The 20,249-nt window shown below is 43.3% G+C and overlaps 1 protein-coding gene across 3 annotated transcripts in view; it reads left to right on the top strand.

Annotated features, from left to right (window-relative positions):
- The window catches only part of macrod2 (mono-ADP ribosylhydrolase 2), a 931,382-nt gene that overhangs the window by 855,792 nt on the left and 55,341 nt on the right, over positions 1-20,249 (top strand). For all 3 annotated transcript variants that reach the window (XM_072677423.1, XM_072677422.1, XM_072677421.1), the window contains exon 10: positions 4,900-4,944. In XM_072677423.1, coding sequence (XP_072533524.1) covers positions 4,900-4,944 — 45 coding nt within the window. The remainder of the gene's footprint in view (positions 1-4,899; positions 4,945-20,249) is intronic.

The following is a 20,249-nucleotide window of genomic DNA, read 5'->3' as shown; positions in this document are numbered from 1 at the left end:
GGTTCAGGAGGCTGTGTAACTGATTAAAATGGTCTTAGACACGGGCAAATTGAAAGAGTTCCAGAACACAATCTAACCCCTAAAGACCCCTGCGTGACACACCTGATAGAGGGCAGCGGAGGGAGGACTGCTTGGTGGGATTAGCACTTCGGGGAAAAAGGTCTTTTTTTTTCTTCTTTCTCTTTTCTTTTCCTTGCCTCTGCTGACAGGTTGTTTAACCTGTCTAAGCCTTATAAGTCACAGTTATTGCCTGCGAGGTGATCTTGGTGTCGTCATTAGGTACTGTATCGCTGAGTAAAATAATCGCTGCCTGTGTAGATGAACATTTACTCCAACTGTTCATTGCACAGAAGTGAATTAGCTCTGGAGCTCCTTATTAAATGATGTTAGCTAGCTAACAGCTGCTTTCTGGACCGGGCCCTTCCCAATATGGTTCGATAACAGCGCTTTGAGGAGCAAAAAAAAACAACACTTCTTTAGTTATTATCTTTGATAATACAGGAACGCCTACGAGGCCAGATGGACCAGCCTGGTAGAAAGGCAAACTCAAACATCTGTATTGTAGCTTCAATTATTTTCAGGAGACTCCCTTTCAGACCTTCTGCAGAAACTGCAGGAGATTTTTCTAAATCTCTAAAGTTCAGTTCTTAGAAGCTCAAGAGCGTCATCCCAAACACATTCAGTGATGTGGAGGTCTGGACCATTGTTCTGAGAACACCGTGGACTTGGGCGAACTGGGCATTGCTGCAAGTCTAAACGGTCCTCCAGTTTCACAAACCAGCTGACGTGCTATCAAACCTACTTAAAACCTCAGAAGAAAAGATATTTACCATCTAATCGCACCTAACCCTGTGTGACTGTGTAATGTTTTGTATTTTGTAATCCCCACAAAAAGAGGTGTAGGATATCTCCTGTTTTGAAACCGCAACAATCAGCACTTCCCGACTTCTGTGAACCCGACGTCATTGTCAAGGTTCAAGGTCTGAGGGGAGGGTCAGCCATGCTACAGCACCCCTGGAGCAGAGAGGGCTAAGTGCTTTCCTCAAGGCCCCAACAGTGGCAGCCTAGAGAACCCGGGTATGGATCCCACAACCCTGTGATGAACAACCCTGAGCTCTAAGCACTGTTTCATAGTTTTGACTGTGCCATAGGTCCTGAATTTGCAGCTCCACATCCTTTCACACCCACAGTGGTGAGTGGTCCTCTCACAGCGGAAAGATGGACACTAACACCTGTGGGTTGTTCCAGATCTGATGTGAGGGAGGAGCTTGATTGATTCTCTCCTCTCTCTCAAAGATGAAAGCTGTAAGTGCTGTTTATCTGATGGGGGCATTTTTGAAGGCCTAGCAGGTCTTGCGTGGTTGTACCAGGGGTTCCAGTTGATCTCAGAATCACAGTTTGTACTTTTGGGAAGCTTCATCACGTGACCTTCCCCCTGATGAACCAGCAACAGAGAGCAAAGAAGGCTGTCCCAACTGGCCTGAACCAACAGAAAGGCTACTGTGTGTAGGTTAGAAGGTAGGTAGGTTGTCTGAAATGTCCACTTTGACAGGAAATCACATGGATGAATGGTGGTCCCTGACCACCAGGTCAGCAGAGTAAGCTTTTAGAAGTTGAAAGTTTCACACTAAGCATGTGAACTACGTAGACGCGTGGAAAGATGCATATTTACGCTGCTATATTTAACATCTGACATATGTCACCAATGGCGGACTAATCATCAACACTGTCGGGTTTTACAGAGGAACCCCACATGCTGTTCAGGTGTAAAGGTTATGTGTATGTTTGCTTTCAACTGGCGTGTCATCCCGGTAATTCTTTTCCCCTCTCCCTCCTCTGTTCTTTCATTTTTCTGGAGAAAAAAAGGGAAAAAAAAACTTTAAAGAGAAGCACATTGTGGTTTTCTTCAGCATTAGACAAAAGGAGAAGCCTGTCCCCTTCTGCCGGAGGGAGCACTAACGCAGCCTGTCTCCCCAGAACAGATGACATGAGTGTTTCATCAAAGCTAGAGCTTTAGCTAGGGGCTGTGCGTGTGTGAGTGTGTATGTGTGCGTACAGGATGTGTGTGTGTGTGCCTTTGAGGCTGACGGGCTGCTGAGGCCTGCACATACGATGGAGGCACAACCCTGCTCAGCTGCACAAGTCCACAGGCGCACACACATACACACACAAACACACACACACATCCTCATTGCCCCCCCTACGTCTCACTACCTGACATGCTGCAGTGCAGTTCAAGCGCACCAAGCACAGAATTGAACCCCAAGCTCGCAGCACAAAACACTTCAAACGCGTTGAGTTGAGTTTGCTGGATTATAATGTGCCATGTAAGGTTCTCTGACACATGTGCCTCTGAAGAACCACTTACAGTGCCTGGATCTGTACAGAACCAATGCAGGATGAGCGTAATTGCATTGAAGGTTTATAGAAACTCTTGGTGATGTGAAGGTTCTGCACCATGCATTTTGAATGGTTATTGGTGATTATTGAGAACGTTTAGAACCTCATTTTGAATGTTCGGGGTAAAGCCAGTAATCATGTATGGGTCCTTAGAGCATAGGAGGGGATTATCTTCATTTCCTGATGAAAACTTGTATCAGTTGCATTCCAGTGTTTTTTCTTCATGATCTTTGAGAGTTTTGCCATTTGAGTTTTTCTCTCTCTTGGTCTTGGAGAGGGTTTGCATTTGACTCTAGGTGTACCTACTCATGATCGTAGAGAGTTCCTTCTAAATTTATTCTTGATTCTTTTCTCTTTTTTTTAGTAAATTAATTTTTTCAATAATAATAAATTAGAATTTTACCCAATTACGGTCAGCTAACCCACCTATTCATAACATCCCCCAGCACTAGCTACTCTCCTTCAAAACACATAAAGTCAGCCACACCTCTTTTCAAACTGCCACCGATGCAGCTTGACCAGTGAGCCGACAGCACCAGCTAACAGAGGCTGCTCTAAGAGTCATGAGGAAAGAGAGCACCATCTACCCAACCAGTGAGAGCATGGCTAAATGCGCTCTCTCTGGCTCTGGCCACTGATGGCAAAGCGGCATGGCCCCTGGGCCATGGTCTGAGTCTTGGTTCCTGTCAGTGTTTCTTCCTTATGGTCTTAGAGGGTCATTTTTGTCAGTCCAACGTGCAGTGTGTTCATTTTATTCCCTGTCTATAGGGGGAGCCAAAAATAAGGAAGTGCTCATTGAATGTTGCATTTTATGAAACTCGTCAGATATTTTAGACCAAAGACCCTACGGTACCAAAGATGAGCAGAAGCTATATGATGGCCACAGAGTTCTGCACTTCACAATTTCTGCAGTGTACACAGCATTTCCAGCAGAGTAATATTGGGACTGGAGGTTGCTATGTCGGCGTATATTAATATCCCAGAGCAAGTCAACACTTACTTCTGGTCATATGAGGACGTATTCACATGGCTGCTAGTGTGTTCAGCTCCCTGCAATTTACCTGTCCCAGTAGCTACCATGTGCATTACAAACACCAGTTTTGTGAAGTGGAATGCTTGGAGGAGATCCAGGGTGTAAGGAATGGTCTTCTGAAAGCAGCAGAGCCAGTCGCCACCCTCGTCGATGCAATTGCACCTTGTAGAGACCTCGACGGGAAGACAGACGGGCCTGATACTTATCAGGACTGTTTCTTGGTGCTACTTCAACTGCAGGCTTCTCACAACTTATGACCTTAGAAGGTGTTTTCACTATAGACACTGATAGTCTGAGGACTACATTTAGCCACAAAGCTAGCAAGTAACTAGTGCTAGTGCAGTGTGAAGACACACTGTGGCATTAATGTGTGTGTCAGAGTCCATAACGAAAGCATGCCGACTCAGCACCGCATCACTGCCACCGACATCGCAACCATGGTGTCAGCATTGCTACCGCACTGGCCAATGACCTCACCCAGCATTGACACCACAGTATTAGCCTTGTTGCCACATCAAACCTCAACCAGCATCACTACGGCGACATTACACTCACTACCACGGCGACCTCACCCAGCATCGCTGCTGCGGCGTTAGCCTTTCAACCGTGTGGACCTCACCCTGCATCACCCTCCGCTGCGTTAACATTGATACCACACTGGCCAACGGCCTCGCCCAGCATCACTACTGTAGTGTTAGCATTGCTATTTCGCCAGCTGCCAGCCTTGTGTTAGTCACAAGCCATGTTGTTATGAGGTCCTGGGCCCTTTACATCTAAGAACTAGTAAACATGGGGTCTATCGTAAGGCTCTGAGGGCAAGACTTGGGTCCTTTACCAGGTCAGGGTCCATGAAATGGTAATTGAACAATAAAGAGAAGATATTTTGGTCAGAAATTGACATCGATGCCAGTGGCAGTCTGGCAAAACTAGGCTTAAAATAGTGTTGGATACCTTCTTTGCTTGGTATATGTGTAGTCTTGCTTCTTTGTTTTGTTAGACGCCACGTATTATCCTACTTACCATCACCATTCCATCAAGGTTACACCATACTTTTAGGTTTTAGGTATTAACTGGGTAAGTGTGAGATACAAACCCCAAAATACTAGGCAGTTGCGTTGGGTATCATGATGGTGAGTCCCAAAAGGTTGTAACTAAATGACACTGACATGCTCAACAGGTGCTATGCGTTAATTAAAAGTGTGCATGTGAGGTACAGTCTCAAAAGTGTTGTGTAATTAGTTTGGATAAAATGATGGTTAATAACAAGACACCCAAAACATCCTAGCTATTAAGCTGATAATTGACATAGCAAAAAATAAGTTTGTTCCATTTCAGGGTAATTCAGCTAGGCCGCTTTGGCGGTTCCCTAATTTTATCCTAATTTTATCCTAATTTTACCCAAAATACCATAATACACAGCACTCGCTCAACCTTCCTTTCTTTGTTCCCTCTTTCTTTCTGAACAGATATCGAAGAGTGTGAGGAGGGTGGTGAGACCCCACCGGAGGACGGTGAGTGATATCCATTCTGTTTGAGCAAATGTTCTCATTCAGGTTCAGTAGTGCTGACTCCACAACAATAAAAGAACCTGGGTTTTCCTCACAGGCCTCTGCAACACTTGTTGTGCAGAGCCTTTGGCTTATTGAGATAAAGCAAGGGCAGTGCTGCTCTCTTTTTGAAGACTGATTATAGTTCGTATCAAGCACCGATTGACTGAAAGCTAATCAAGACATTCATGCTACATTGTGCAGCCATTGACAAGGTCGAGCGTGCCAATTTTGAAAGTAATTTACTTGGCGAGCTCCTCATTGCCTGCATTGAATGCATTTCATGCATTCTTCACTAGGAAACGTTTTCATTTAACAAGCCTGCATTCTGAACGAAATGGCTAGCCAGTCTAAGACCTTCACCATTTTTATCGACTTCCGTGGAAAATGGATTACAAGACATTCAGCTGAATCTTCATTACAGCAGTGGAAGGGCGAGCAAATTCACCCCCCCCCCCCCCAAAAAAAAATGGTGGGCAGGTACATCATGTTGCATTACACACGCTTTTGGCTAAGCTAATTCCCAGCGCCAGGCCCTAATATCTAGCATGCACAATGTCCACAAAGGAACAGCTAAGCATCATTCCAGCATAAGCTGGGTTTACCAGTTGGCACTGGCTGATTAGCCATCCTCATGCAGTCTGAATGACACCACAGTATCACAGCTGCTTTTTTTAATAGCCCTTAGAAAATTGCAGCAGAAATCCATGGAAGCCCATTTCTGTCCGGGCGAAGAGTGAAATATCTAGGGTTTTTTTTCCATTCACCTCCATTTCTGACAGCAGTATGTCAATTGTGTCACTTATAAATAGCATAGAAATTAAATAATAAGTAATATTGTATTATTTTTTATCGAAGGATAAGTCATGTTGGGATAATAAGCAATTTTATGACTTTTCTAGGGTAAGAGAAACTGCTTGTGCATAGAGAGTAAAGGCTCATTAATGGTTAACGTTAATATGGATACTGATGGACTCTTCTGTCCGTGCTCTGCGTTCGGTTTGCCCGTATTTTTGCACATCCTGTACGGATACGGACCGAATGGAGTGGTACCACTGGAAATGGTGGGAACAGTGTAGCAAATAGTTAAAGTTTGTCTTTAATGTATTAAGCCCATTATGACAGCCTCCTTCATCATCGCCATGTTTGTTGTCAGAAACTTATGGTGCTGAACTGCCCTCTTGTGAATGTATTGCTTAGCATCTATGCTGAAGTGTAGACATATGTGGGCAGTGACCGTTCCGACCTTTGAAACGGAGGTGTAGAGGTATAAGTGAGGCGTACATCACAAGTTTAACATGGGTTAATATCTTGAACTCAGAAGTTATTATTCCAAGTTACAAGAAAATGTTTCTAGATATTAAGTCAAACTTTTTACAAGCCTATTGAAGGGACGTTTACGTAGCAACTGTACCTTGAAATAACAGCTTGAAAGTCATGTTAATGCTCCACTGACTGTAATAGGGGGATGGCGTCTCTGTCCTTGCCACTCTGGGCTCAGAATGCTGCTGCTGCTGCACCATGTACAGCATACTGTCCTGATTCAATAAAGAAGTGTTAAACTGTATAAATGTTAGGTGAGTCCAGACTGAAGATCAGAGCTGTAGTTGATTCTAATCTGACTGAGAAATCAGTTGGTCGGGAATGAAATTCTAATAGTGCCTCAACTGTGAATGTATAGTGATATAAAGACACACCTGTCTCTCTGTATACATTAACTTAGCTTGGGTTCGTTCGTCCAGTGTTACTGAGATTCCGTCCATCAGGAAGAAAATCTGGACACCCTTTACCCTAATAGCTGGTATTTCCCCTTTTGGCTTAAATAACCTTAATTAGGTGTTTCCCATATCCAGCCAGCTGCACGGGACCTCCATAACTGCCTAACTCTGAGAATCATAATTGTGTAAAATCCTGCAATATTAGTCTAGCATGTCAGTCCACCAGCTTCATTCGTGGTTCTGCATCCTTAGCTTGATGAAAAATACATGCCGATAGCTGTTCAGGAGTAAAGTACACTCCCCACCTGTAGGGGGAGCCCATGTGCCAAAAATACCAATTCTCACATAATGCTGCTTTAAGTTACTACTTCAAGGTACAAAAAATATTTTTTGACTGTTTCAAAGTTCAAAATATGAAGACTAGACTAGATTTTGCTACTGGGCTCCCCCTACAGGTGGGGAGTGTATTTTACTATTTTTCTGTCAAGTTAAGGATGCAGTTGAGAATAAAGGATCGTTTCTAGATGCTAAGTTTAAATATGTTTATTAGGAACTCATTATTCTGTAATTCTGTATTTGAAGACATTCAAGTGAAAAAATAATATGCGACTGCCGGAGACAGAGGACAAAAACAAGTGGACTTTGGGATAGCCACAGTGTTCTGCACTTCACAATTTCTGCAGTGTACACAGCATTTCCAGCAGAGTAATATTGGGACTGGAGGTTGCTATGCCGGCGTATATTAATATCCCAGAGCAAGTCAACACTTACTTCTGGTCATATGAGGACGTATTCACATGGCTGCTAGTGTGTTCAGCTCCCTGCAATTTACCTGCCCCAATAGCTACCATGTGCATTACAAACACCAGTTTTGTGAAGTGGAATGCTTGGAGGAGATCCAGGGTGCATGTAATGGTCTTCTGAAAAGTGCTGGTCCTCTTGTTCGGCTTGGCTGCGAACCTCTTCAGCAGCAGGACCCGTTGCCACCCTCGTCGATGCAATTGCACCTTGTAGAGACCTCGACAGGATGACTGACAGCCTGATACTTATCAGGACTGTTTCTTGGTACTACTTCAACTGCAGGCTTCTCACAACTATCAGATAAGACCAACACATAGCTCAAAACACATGCATAAACACACACACACACACACACACACAGTTTCACCAGCTTTGCCTCAGTTTCATTCAGTAAATGAGTGCTGGCCAAGCCCTGGCCTTTAGCAGCGCCGCAGTTAGCCAGGCGTTGATCTTTCCTCCTCTGGATCCAATTCAAGGACTCAAATAGCTGCCATTCTCGCATGGAATTGGGGCTCTTTTTGTCGTGGTGCATCAGCCTCTTTTATCCTTCTATCTATTTCCCTCCCTTCCCACCATTCCCTTTCTTTTCTCTTTTGCTCTGTTTCTCTCTCGCCCTCGCTTCAAAAGCCTCCCTTTTTTCTTAGCACTTTTCTTTCTCTCTTTCTTTCCTTTCTTTCTTTTCTTTCTGTCTTTCTATCTTTCTCCCTCTCTTTAATCAGCTAGAGTTCAGAACACAGGCACAAAAGCTCAGGTTAAACCTTCATCCTCCAGCTGCATGAGAACCGCAGTAGCAGACGCTGGGGCATAATACCTCGTTGTTCCCCGACTCAGTCTCCATTGATTGAGCTGGGCTGCCTATTACAGATGACTTCTGGCTGCTGACCTTCGATATTGGGTGCTCTGCTGGGTACAAAAGAAGGAAAATCTAAACAGGCTCTTCCATTTTAACATCCTGGTTTGGGTCACAGATCACATTAAGATATGCTTCTTGTGAAGTGTAGCCCAGGAAAGTGAGTTTGCACTGAGTTTCCTGGTTATTAGGTATGCCTACCATACACCTACAGTCACTGGCTGGGTTATCTGGTACATCTACCATATAGGTGCAATTTGTCAGTCCCCCTTTACCCCGTCAGTCAGTGGGAATGGGAAATTGGACCACCGGAGGACCACCACTGATCAGATATGATTTTCAGGCATAGCATTAATTCTACGTCCTTCTATGATTCCATGGTCAGGACCCCACAGGACCACCGCAGAGCAGGTAGTAATTGGGTAGTGGATCATTCTCAACACCAAGTGACACTGTCGCTTGGCAGTGGTGGGGCAGTGGGCGGGCTATTGATAACAGGGTTGTGGGTTCGATTCCCGGGCTCGACAAGCTGCCACTGTTGGGCCCTTGAGCAAGGCCATTTATCCTCTCTGCTCCCCGGGCGCTGGAGTTGGCTGCCCACCGCTCTGGGTGTGTGTGTGTGTACTCACTGCCCCTAGTTCACTAGTGTGTGTGTGTGTTCACTACCAAAGATGGGTTAAATGTGGAGGACACATTTCACTGTACGTAGTACAGTGACAAATACTTGCACCTTAACCTTGTTGTGCTAGTACAAATGGATCAGTCACTGTCAATCACCCGCTCCTACCTAGGTGGTCCACCTTGTAGATGTTAAGTCAGAAAGTCAGAGACAGAAGCTTATCAGTTGCTGCACAGTTTGTGTTGGTCATCCTTTAGTCCTTCTTCAGAATTTGCAGTGTTGGCTGGATATTTCTGGTCGGTGGACTATTCTCAGTCCAGCAGTCACTCGTAGTCACTCGACCTACCACCTTAATAATAGCTGCTCTGTGGTGGTCCTGTGGGGTCCTGAGCATTGACCCAAAATGCTGATAAATTGGTGATAATTCAAGGTGAAATTTATGTCTGGAAATACAAGAAGACGAGTAAAGGCATGTTTTACCTGAACCTATTAAACTCCATAAAAGTCCATGTCATAATTTGCCCAGTGTTAGTGTGTTCTCACTTCCCCTCACAGTTGATGGTGTTGCCTGGACTGAAGGTCTACCGGCATTAGAAGTGCTCTTTTAAAATCCTTATTTATGCATGGCACTGTACGTATCCCTTCTGCATGAAGTTCTCACCATCTCAATGCTGCAAACTCCTCTGTCTGACAGGTAACACACTGCCTTCAAAGAAATCCGAGAGTAAGGCCGAGGAAAATGCCGATAACTTGTCAAAGAGAATGCGAATTTCTCCCCTGCTAGTTGAAACACTTATGTGCAGCTGTCAGTTTGGATGTCAATTCCAATCATCCCAGCATATTCTTCCTCCAAACTCGGCTTAGGGCAAATGAGGGTGAGGTGAACGCGGCCTTTCCTTCTCTAAGTACGTCTCGCAGATTCTGCAATTTCAGCCCCTTTGCCGGGCACACCACTGAAACAATTACTATCTTCTCCAATAAGATGGACCAGAGATAATTAGATTTGGACACCAGAGAGTGCTAGCAGGCAGTTAGCATGGCACCTTCATCGTTTGTCTACAAGCAAGAAAGCCAGAGAAGGGATTTTTTCCCTGTTAATGTTACACAGCCAATAGTGTTTGTGTCTTTAGGGAAATCCCCCCCCTCTTACTTCAACACCCCACTTCAATATCCAGCACAAATTTTTCTCTGCAGAAAGAGGTGAGTGGGTAGCACAAACGCCAGGAAGCAACCAGAAAAAAGCACATCCTCAAACCTTGTCTAAGGAATGTTCCCGTTTCTTGCGACACAATAAAAGCCGTTAATTAAATGTGATTCGCCAATCTAATCAGAGTGACTTAAGCCAACGTAAGTGTTCATGTAATAATCTCAATAAATCCTAATTCATCTGGCCTCCCAGCTTTGTGTTAGCTAAGCCATGTACAATAGAGCTTCAGCACAGAAGCGCCTCACCTAACCGCTCTTCGTGCAACCTCCGCTGGATTACGTACGCAAGGGCAGACTGGTCCAGTCTCCAGCTTGCCTTAGAACCTTACCACCAACTGTACCAGCTCTGTGTAGGAGTATTAGCAATATTACAGACTGCTGTACACTTCTAAAATACCTGGTGCTAAAAAAAAGTTATTTGTAGCAGTGCTATAGAAGAACCACTCTTGATTCAGATAACCTTTCAGTGAATGAGATACTGGTACAACTATGGATAAGCTTTTTTTGAAGAACCTCCATATACAGAAGTTTCATAGAAAAGTATGTTATACATTTACATTTAAGGCATTTAGCAGATGCTCTTATCCAGAGCCACTTACAAAAGTGCTTTGTTATTTACCCAAGAAGAACCTCAGCTAGTTTGAATAGACTAATAATTTAAAGATACCTCTAAGTTTAGACACTACTAAACACAAGTCAATAAGGAGACCATAGTACTCTACTATTTGCCCAAGTACTCTCTGAAGAGGTGGGTCTTCAGTCTGGGTTTGAAGACAGCGAGCGTTGGACTCTGTCATTCAGACTCCCAGGGGAAGCTTGTTCCACCACTTTGGTGCAGGACAGAAAAAAGCCTGGACACTTGTCTTCCGTGGATTTTGAGGGATGGCGGGTCGAGCCGAACCGTACTTGAAGCTCGAAGGGCTCTTGGTGCTTGGTCCTTTCTTGGCTTTGTAGGCCAGCATCAAGGTTTTGAATCTGAGCATTAGTTCTATAATTGTTTTAGCCAGCCCTTTATTTTGCAGAGTTGAAGAGCTATATTCTGGGAAGTTCTTTAGTAAAGGCATTAGTTTTATAGTTGCGTAGATGTTATTCCCAGCATTAATTTTATAATTGTCCAAATCAAAGAACCGTTTTTTAAACTCTGAAACCTAGAACCCATTTTGAAAGAGTGTAGGTGCTTTGGAGATGCGTACCTTGCCTTCAACATACAGCTAACTAACTCTTAAAAAATACTGTTACTAACTCTAACCTTAACAATAACCTAAACCTTGACCTTTCCAAAATCCTAAGCATAACCCCAGTAAAATTCTTACAGTGTCTGCAGGGATTTTTTTATCCAATAATTCCTTATTTAGAAGCTTCATAATGGAGAAAAGCAGAATGCTGAGGTGCTGCTGTTTTCTCAAACTTCTTAGAGGACATGACAGTCTCGGTTGTGTGAATTTGCAAAAAAAGCAGGTGATACCTTTGTGAAATGTAAAATAGGAATTTCTTGTGGTGTTATATGTACAGACTGTATGATATCTTGCTGCCCTTGGCCTAATTATAATCCTAACCCACAACTCCTTAAAAAATAAAGGTGCCACAAAAGGTAATTTAAGTGATTCAATAGAAGAGACACTTGTGGTTCCACAAAGATTTGTGTTTGTAGAAGAGATATGTGATATATATCTTATGATGATCTATATATATGTATATATATATATATATATATATATATATATATATATATATATATATATATATATTTTTTTTTTTTTTTTTTTTTTTTTAACACTACTATTCAAATCAAGTGGGACCATCATCCTTGCTCCTCACAAAGGCCACATTGGTTTTTGCAGTAATTAACATCTATTCAGATCAATCTGTTGGCTCAGCTTTCATAAAAATATTTACCAGATTCTATTTTGACTCTCTTCCCGCACATTAATCTTCCTGCACATCTTCAGAACTGCACTGGGGCTTTCTGTCTTGTTTATCAGCAGAGTTGCTGTGATTTTCTGTGTCAATCAAAGTGTTCTGAAATAATTGCCTCCTCGAAAGAGGTGCCTTTATCAGTGATTGAGAGTCTAATCTTGCCAAGTTCTAAACGAGATTTGGCAAGCGAGGTCAGCACCAAATCAATAAAATAAAGCACTAAAATAAAGACAAAGAAAGAAAAATCAGTAACGTTTTATGGAAGGGTGGCGTTAATAAAGCTGCACGACACCTCGCATAAGCCTTTCATGACGTCTAAAACAACCTACATGGGCATTTCTAAAGGCCTATATGTGGTGTGGTGTTGGCTGCTGTAGGACTTTACGAGATGGGCTATATCCTTGACAACTAATGCTTGTCAGAGTAGACATAGCTGTAAGAACCTCTGTTGTCATTATACATAAATTCTTTGCATATCCCAGGGTCAGAGCACAGGGTCAGCCATGGAGCAGAGAGGGTTAACGGTCTTGCTAAAGGGGCCCAACAATGGTAGCTTAGCTGACATGGGTATCAAACTCACAACCCTGTGATCATTAAACCAGCTCTCTAGCCACTGAGCCACCACTGCCTGAAACCAGAGGAACAGATTCAAGGTATCAGGTGCTTCAACTGATGCCATAGAGGAACCACTTTTGCTTCCATAAAGAAGCATGCTTGTAAAAAAAAACCCTTTGAATGGTCTAAAGAACCATTTTACACTCCTAAGAAACGTGATCTGTGAGTGTTCAGTTTTGCCAGTATTTTCAGTATATTTAAGGCGAATAAGGAGATTGTGGAGGTCCTGGTCACACCGGTCATTGATCAGCGAAGACCTGTTTAGTGTCCAGACTTTGCTTGATCTGTAGAAATGGCCAAAAGGACATCTCTAGACTTAAAACTCTTCGATTCTGCTGTCCCAATACTGTATCCCACACTGGATGGCGTAGTGTGTCGTCTTAGATAAACAATATTCACCATTTTACCGAATTGGTAATCGGAATCGGTAATAACATTGGATGCAGGCTCCTCTATTCTTAAGGGTGCTTAGGTGGGCAAGCTTAGGAAATTAGTCTTGGGGTCAGGAGTTTCATAATTCCATCATTTGCATTGTAAAGAGTCCCACCTCTACTTTCTTTGATGAAAGCAGCATCTAAAAAGCTGTAAAATTGCACCGGCACAAGTAAACCTTATGAATCAGAGTTTTGGACCAGTATTAAGTGGCCTGAACAAGAAAAGGCCCACCAAGGTCACAAGTAAACCATGTTCATTGGCGAAAACGCAAAACTCAACATCATCGTAACTCTACATGACCATCAGGGGGCAAGGCACTGCCGGAAACCGTGGGCGGTTGCTACGTATGAGGTTACGCTGGATAAAAAGAGCAGAATATAAAAAAATCATGACATGTCAAGTGTGCGTAGTGGAAATAAATCCCTTGTCTGAGTGTAAATATGTCTCTGTAGTATGCTCAGAAAGACAGATGTTTCCCTGCACTGTCACTATAAGCGTTCTTTTTTATTTCTCTTGCTAATTTTGCTCGCACATGTACTGTATACATCAGCCCTGCGGATGTAGCATATAGCTAGACTGTGGCATTCTGACACCTCATTTGTAGTGGAAGGGCTTTGAATAAATGTGCAGACTCTGAGCAAAAACATGGATAGTGCTGTGGCAATAAGGCCTAGACATGTTGGCAACAGCATGCAGGCAGCAGCTTGATTTTTAGCATGTTCTAGCTAAGTGTTTAATGCTGATGCTGTGTGGGAAAAGCTATGCGGCAGTTTTGCTTTGACAGTGGCAGCCCTGTACCACCTTTTTACCTTATATGAGGTGTTTGGAGATCACTTTCCTGCCTAAATCTATGGCCTAATTTAGTGATACAGGAGCCAAATGTGGGGCTAGCTCCTTTGCACTGACCTCTTTGTTACGCCAAGTAATTCTAATTCTTTTAATGATATATTACATCATCATTTTTCTGCTTATTAACTAGAAACTGTTTGGATTTACAGTGTTTTTTGGAACGTAGGTAACTGTAATAGAAAGTGTGACAAGAATTTCTTTTCTTATTGAATTACGTCAATCCCTAATTGCATTGAGTCATGATTTCCAAAAGAACTGGCCCTAAGCTAGTATCAGCATTGATGCTATTAGCCACCGTAGGCCCTGAATAACGTATTGTGTTCCCCGCTCCCAGAGGGGCTTGCTCTCTAACTGGGGTCAGAACCGACAGGCTTTTAGCCATGCTGCTAATGACAGAGAAACATTATTAGCGCTTTCTCCGGGGAGACGTAGCCTCACACTGCCGCTCTAGGATTAGCCTCTTTGGCCTCAAGTCTCACTTCGTTCGAGTTATATGAGAAAATCTGGCCAGCTGCACTGCAGCCCCCGTCGATGACTAATCAGATCTTGGTCGGCTACCATTGCACTTTAGGTTTAGGACAAACACAGGGGCAGATACGCTGGACATAAGTATCGGGACGTTAGTGTCTTCGCTCTGATGTTTATGTTGTGTCCTCAAAAATGGCTAATTAGCGGCGTGAATGGCTCTATTGCGTCAGTGACTCAGTGATCAGCTGCATGTAATTACTACATCAAGCCTGTGACTCACTGACATCATGAAGCTGTAGTTATGAGCCATCAGTCAAGCTTAGAGACTTGAGAGAAGAGCGAGTGATTTGGAGGCTAAAGACGTGGTGAACAAAACCAGTGTTGTTTATCTGTTATAGCAAATGGGACAGACAGGTGGTGTAACTAGGGTCCTATGGGCCCTTATAGGGCCTAATAAGGTCATTGCTTACAGTAAGAAGCAAATGCCTGTAATTTGCTAATGCTAATTGCATTAGTCTCCATTAGACCAGCCAACCATAAAGGTTTGCTTAAACTATGGTAACCCGATGCTTTTTGGCCAGAACTTCTGTTATGAGATATGGTCCACACCCTCTGGTAGCCTCTTGTAAGTCTATGAGCCTTGGCTTACTCTGATCTTCCTCCAAAAACAGCTTACACAGATTTTGGTAGGATCTGTTTGAAAGCTATTAGGATGAGGTGGCTTACGAATCACCAGAAGGCACCAGAATTGTCTGCTTATTGTTGACGTAGGCCGATGTTGTAGACTAGATCTGAGGGTGTCCAGTTATACCAGTATCTTCAGTATCTCTGAAGCCAAATAAAGATTTTACAGGTCCTGGTCGCACTGGCCATTGATCAGCGAAGACCTGATTAGTGTCCAAACTTTGCTTGATCCGTAGAAATGCGTGGAAATTACATCTCTAGACTTGAAACTCTTTGATTGTGCTGCCCCAATACACACTGGATGGCCTTAGCACGTCGTCTTAGATAAACAGTATACAATATTTTACTGAATTTATCAGTAATAACATCTGATGCAGGCAGCGCGCCAGAGTCAAGGCCAGACTCTGAGCTGTGAAAGATGCTTTTATGATGTAATCCAAGACAATCCGCCGATTGGAGGCAGAAAGGGAGAGAGAGAGAAAAACGAGAGGATCGCTGCTGGCGGAGGAGAGGAGTCGTCCTGAAAGCCTGCCGGGGACGGCTGTCATACGATTTGTGTATGATTTGGCATTTGAGGGATTAAGAGGTAGCTGGGTACACAAGCAGATCAAGATGTGGGGCTTAAGGTCAGTCTGTTAACTGTGTACTCAGCAGACGAAGAGCAGGAAGGGGGCACGCCGAGAGAGAGAGAGCGTGAGAGAAAGGCAGAGAGAGAGAGAGAACTGAGAAACCAGCGGCAATATGTAGGGGACCAGGCATTATTGGTGCTGTGGTGAAGCTAGTGACTTAAACACAGCTAAGCCTGCAGTTTTGCACAGCTTGAAAGGTGGCCAGCATTTTCCAACTTGGCCGAGAGAACTGAAGGACCTTAAAGGTTTCCTCGCTGCATGAGGTTTTTACCTCCCTGGCCAGCACACACACACACACACACACACACACAATGCATTGTAAAAGTGAACTACCAGGCTGCAAAGCTACAGCTGTTGATCCCGGCACTCTAACTCACCTTTTCTTCCTCTTTCATGTCTCATGAATTTTTCATGCCCGCAGTTTTTTTTTTTCTTCCTCTCTTTTCTTCACTGCTGTGGTCAGATAAGTGTGACAGAGCACTGGAGCTTTTCTTATGCTGCTGCAGTGGCTAAACTGGCTCTTGTTGTTCCACTATTATTCCACTATTAGCTCTCTAAGACGGAGGAGCGGAAATAAAAAAGACCTGTGCATGTTACGCCTATCAAAACGTGACGTTACAATGTTCCCTTTTTGTGGCGTGCGGTGCTTGTGCTCTGCAAGCTCGGGGAACGTACTTAAGTGTGAATATGTCAGAGAATGCAGTCTCTATGCAGGAGGGAGCGCACAAACAGTGTTACACTGCTGCCATCTGCTGGGATCAGGGAGCTTGCTTTGCACCATTTACTGCTTACAGCACACATGAACCGGGTCCTTACATCCTGGAGATCAGCTCTGGGGGCTGGATCGGAATGAAAATGTAAAAAAGGACTGGGTTGGAAATGTCTCTGGTCTGCATGGCAGTGTTTACGAGAGGTAGAATTCAGAAATTGGGTGTCTATAGGATTGCAAAAGTGTGTCGTTTATGGAAGCTCATTCCCACCAGCTAATGGAGACGAGTTCTGGCACTGTGGCAAAACCCTGACTTATTATCTTGCAATAACGACTTACTGTGTTGAGCTATTTTCAACCAAGTCGTCTCAAATTAAAGACGTAATCTTTCAAAATGCTTACGTACCTTATTGTCTCCTATATGTCCATATGTTTATGGGCAGCCCTTGCAATAAATCTGTACTTGCGCCCATTGCTGATGTGCAGATGTACACACACACACAGTCCATGTAGAGAAGTGTCAGCAATAGAACAGCACTCCCTGGAGCAGATTAACATGAACCTATTGGCACCATGCTGCCTAATGCCAGCTGTGGGCTAGAGGGGTATAAAGCCAGTGTTCTCTGGCATGATGTTTGGTGCTTGATCCAGTTCTTTTGGAATAAGTGGTCATCCAACATCCTGACCTCATTAACACTCTTGTCACTGAATGCAATCAGATCTCACAGCAATGCTCCAAAATAAAAGTAGAACAATTGAGACAGTTACTCCAACAAAAGCAGGACAAACTCTTTTTTAATACTCTTGATTTTGGGAAAAACAATCTATGAGGAGGTGTCCCAATACTTTTGTCCATAAGGTGTATTACTTTAATTTCCTAAAAAATTATTTGGCATCTCAAAATTGCTTTGCCAAAATGATGATTTATAAAGTTAGCCATTAAAGTGATTAAAATAAAAAAGAAATAAACAACTATTTTGAGATATTATGATTCTGTAATACTTTTTAAGCAAATCCATTGTTCTGGCAGTTTTTTGAGATACTAAGTAGAAATATTGAGAAAATTGAAGTAAAAATTTTAACAAATTAAAATTGAACTGCAGCCCAAATTTTATGTTCTGCTCTGTCTGGCGAAAACCCTGCAATGGTCTGACCATATATAAAAATAAATGAGTGTGTGGCAGAAATGGGCTTCCATATTAAGTAGAGACAAATTCCTTATATGTGCATTATATCTGGCACTGGGAGAGTGAGGACTGACACTCCTCTGACACATGTGCAACCAGCCACCGCCTCTTTGTAACCTGCCACCAACACATCACCGGGCAACCAACGCACAACCAATATAAAATGTTGAGTTCCCAGCTCTGATGCATCGGCTAGCAGACGCCCGCACTGGCCAGCATCACGCTGAAGTGATGTGGGTAGAGAGAGCGAGAGAGAGCCATCTACCCACCCAAAGAGAGCAAGGACAATTGTGCTCTTTCGGGCTCCGGCTGCTGATGGCAGGCAGCATGACCTGGGATTTGACCCAGCGATCCTTAGCCGTCTTTCAGATGTTTTTTTGTTTGTTTGTTTTTTTATATAAAGGTATTTTCAGAATTTCAAGGTAGGCCCAAGATTGTGTAATATCTTATCATGGGCAAAAATGTTGAGACAGTTACTCCAACAAAAGCAGGACAAACTCTTTTTTTTTAAAAATACCAGGTGTCCCAATACTTTTGTCTGTAAAGTGTATGTTGGAAAAATGTACTTATTTCTTAAAAAAATTGATTTAACATTTCAAAATAATGATTTACTCCGCCAAAGTAATTATTTATACAAAAAAAATAAATACATTAAAGTAGATTTAAAAAAAAAATAATAAAAAACAGGCAAAAATGTTCCCTGACAGATTTCCCTGCATTTAGTAAACGGTCAGAATTCTCATTGATGCTATTGTCCATTGGCTTCCATCATTAGCATGTTTTGAGTCAGTAGAGTTTTTTAGGTTCTTTGCTTAGTATAGGAAATAGCTTTCAAATTTGATTGACTGTGGTGATCTGTTAGAACATTAGAGATGCTGTTGGTAGAGCTCAGGTTGAGCATCTGGGGCCTTCCTCTAAACGTTCTTTAGTGAACCAAAGGCGGCAGGACTGCAGAGACCGCTTTCAGCAGCCTTTTGGTCAGTAAATCCTCAATCTGATTCAAACAGTCCTCTAATCAGACAGCGGATAATGAACGACATTTCTGAGTGCAGAGGCTGTAGGACCCCCTGCTAACTAAACTGCGGTGGATATTTCATCACATCTCATCATTTCAAGACTCCCTCCATTCCCTCACAAGGACCATTAAAGGATCACACGAGAAGCTAAGCTATCCCTTAAAAATGAATATGAGAGATGAAGCTAAGCTTGAAGTGAATCGTTGTGAGAGGGTTTCCGAAGGCTTGTGTGTCAGTGTGTGTGTGTGAGTCTCTGAAGAGTAATCCTGTTTGCTGATTCTTGTTCTCCCCTCACCTTTAAATGCATTTAAAGGTCGATAGGTCAAACTCCCATAATATTGCAGCTGTGCCGTCCCCAGCCTGAAATTGAATAAATATCTATTAACTTTCGTGGTGGGGGCGCGTTATTGGCTGGCCTTGATGGATGGGAGAGCTTAAAGTCGAGCCAGCTTCGTGCGGAATTTGATTGACAGAAGCGAGGCCGTCGAAGAAGCACGTGGTTAACGTTTAATAAGGTCTCCCGTTTTTAATTGTTCTGAGAGCATGTCGTGAAAAAGCAGCGGCGAACCTCTCGCGGCCTTGTTCACAAAAAAAAAAGAAAGAAAGAAAAGGCAATTACGCAATTACACAATAGCCACCGCTGAGCAGGTGGGCTTATTGGTGTCGTGGCTTTCATTTCCTCAATTTGTCCTAAATGTCATCTGTGTAGAGAGAGAGCGAGAGTGAGATACAGAGTGTAAGAAAGAGAGAGAGGCCTTTGATAAATAGGTGAAGGGAGAGAAAGCGAGAGAGACAGAGAGAGAGAGAGAGCTTGACGGGCAGATGACTTGAGAGCGAGCGAAGAAAAAGAAAGAAACAACAAATGGAAGAGAGACTTGCCATTAATGCACTGTCTGAAGATCAGAGGGAATGCATAATGGTGGATAATTGTGTACGCACATAAACATACACACACACAAACACACACTCACATACACTCGGAGCTGTCTCGTCCTTTTGCATCTGTCCTGATGAGATGCACTGAGCTATCTACAGGGACTTGGCTGCTAATGAGAGGAATGCTAAGACTGCTGAATTGACTCCCTATGATGCACTCTCTCAGAGCATTTACATGCAGAAGACGATTCCCAATCACAGCACCATCATCACTGAGATCGGACTGGCAACAGTGTTCCCTTATTGCGATTATTGTCTCGTATTTCTGTCTTCTTGGGGTGGTCCTCTCCAGCATTATTCTTTTATGGTTTTTGAAGAGGTCCGTTTATGATGTTTAGGACTGAGAGAGGTCAACAGAGAATGGCTCGACTGGTTGGAGCTGACAGAAAGGCTACTGTAACTCAGATAACCACTCTGGGCAATTGTGGTGAGCAGAAAAGCAGCTCAGAAAGCACAACACGTCCAGCTGTGAGGCAGTGGGCATAGGCGTTCAAAAACTGGAGAGTTGAAGACTGTAGAAACGTGGTCTGGTTTGATGATTCTTGGTTTCCGCTGAGTCTTGCAGATGTTGGGATCAGCATAAATCCATGGATCCAACATGTTTGTGTCGACAGTCCAGGCTGGTGGAGG

Source organism: Salminus brasiliensis, chromosome 4 (genome assembly GCF_030463535.1).
Source record: "Salminus brasiliensis chromosome 4, fSalBra1.hap2, whole genome shotgun sequence".
In the NCBI taxonomy this organism is placed as follows: Eukaryota; Metazoa; Chordata; class Actinopteri; order Characiformes; family Bryconidae; genus Salminus; species Salminus brasiliensis.
The sequence above is the reverse complement of the archived record's forward strand: the minus strand, read 5'-3'. Positions and strand labels throughout refer to the sequence as shown.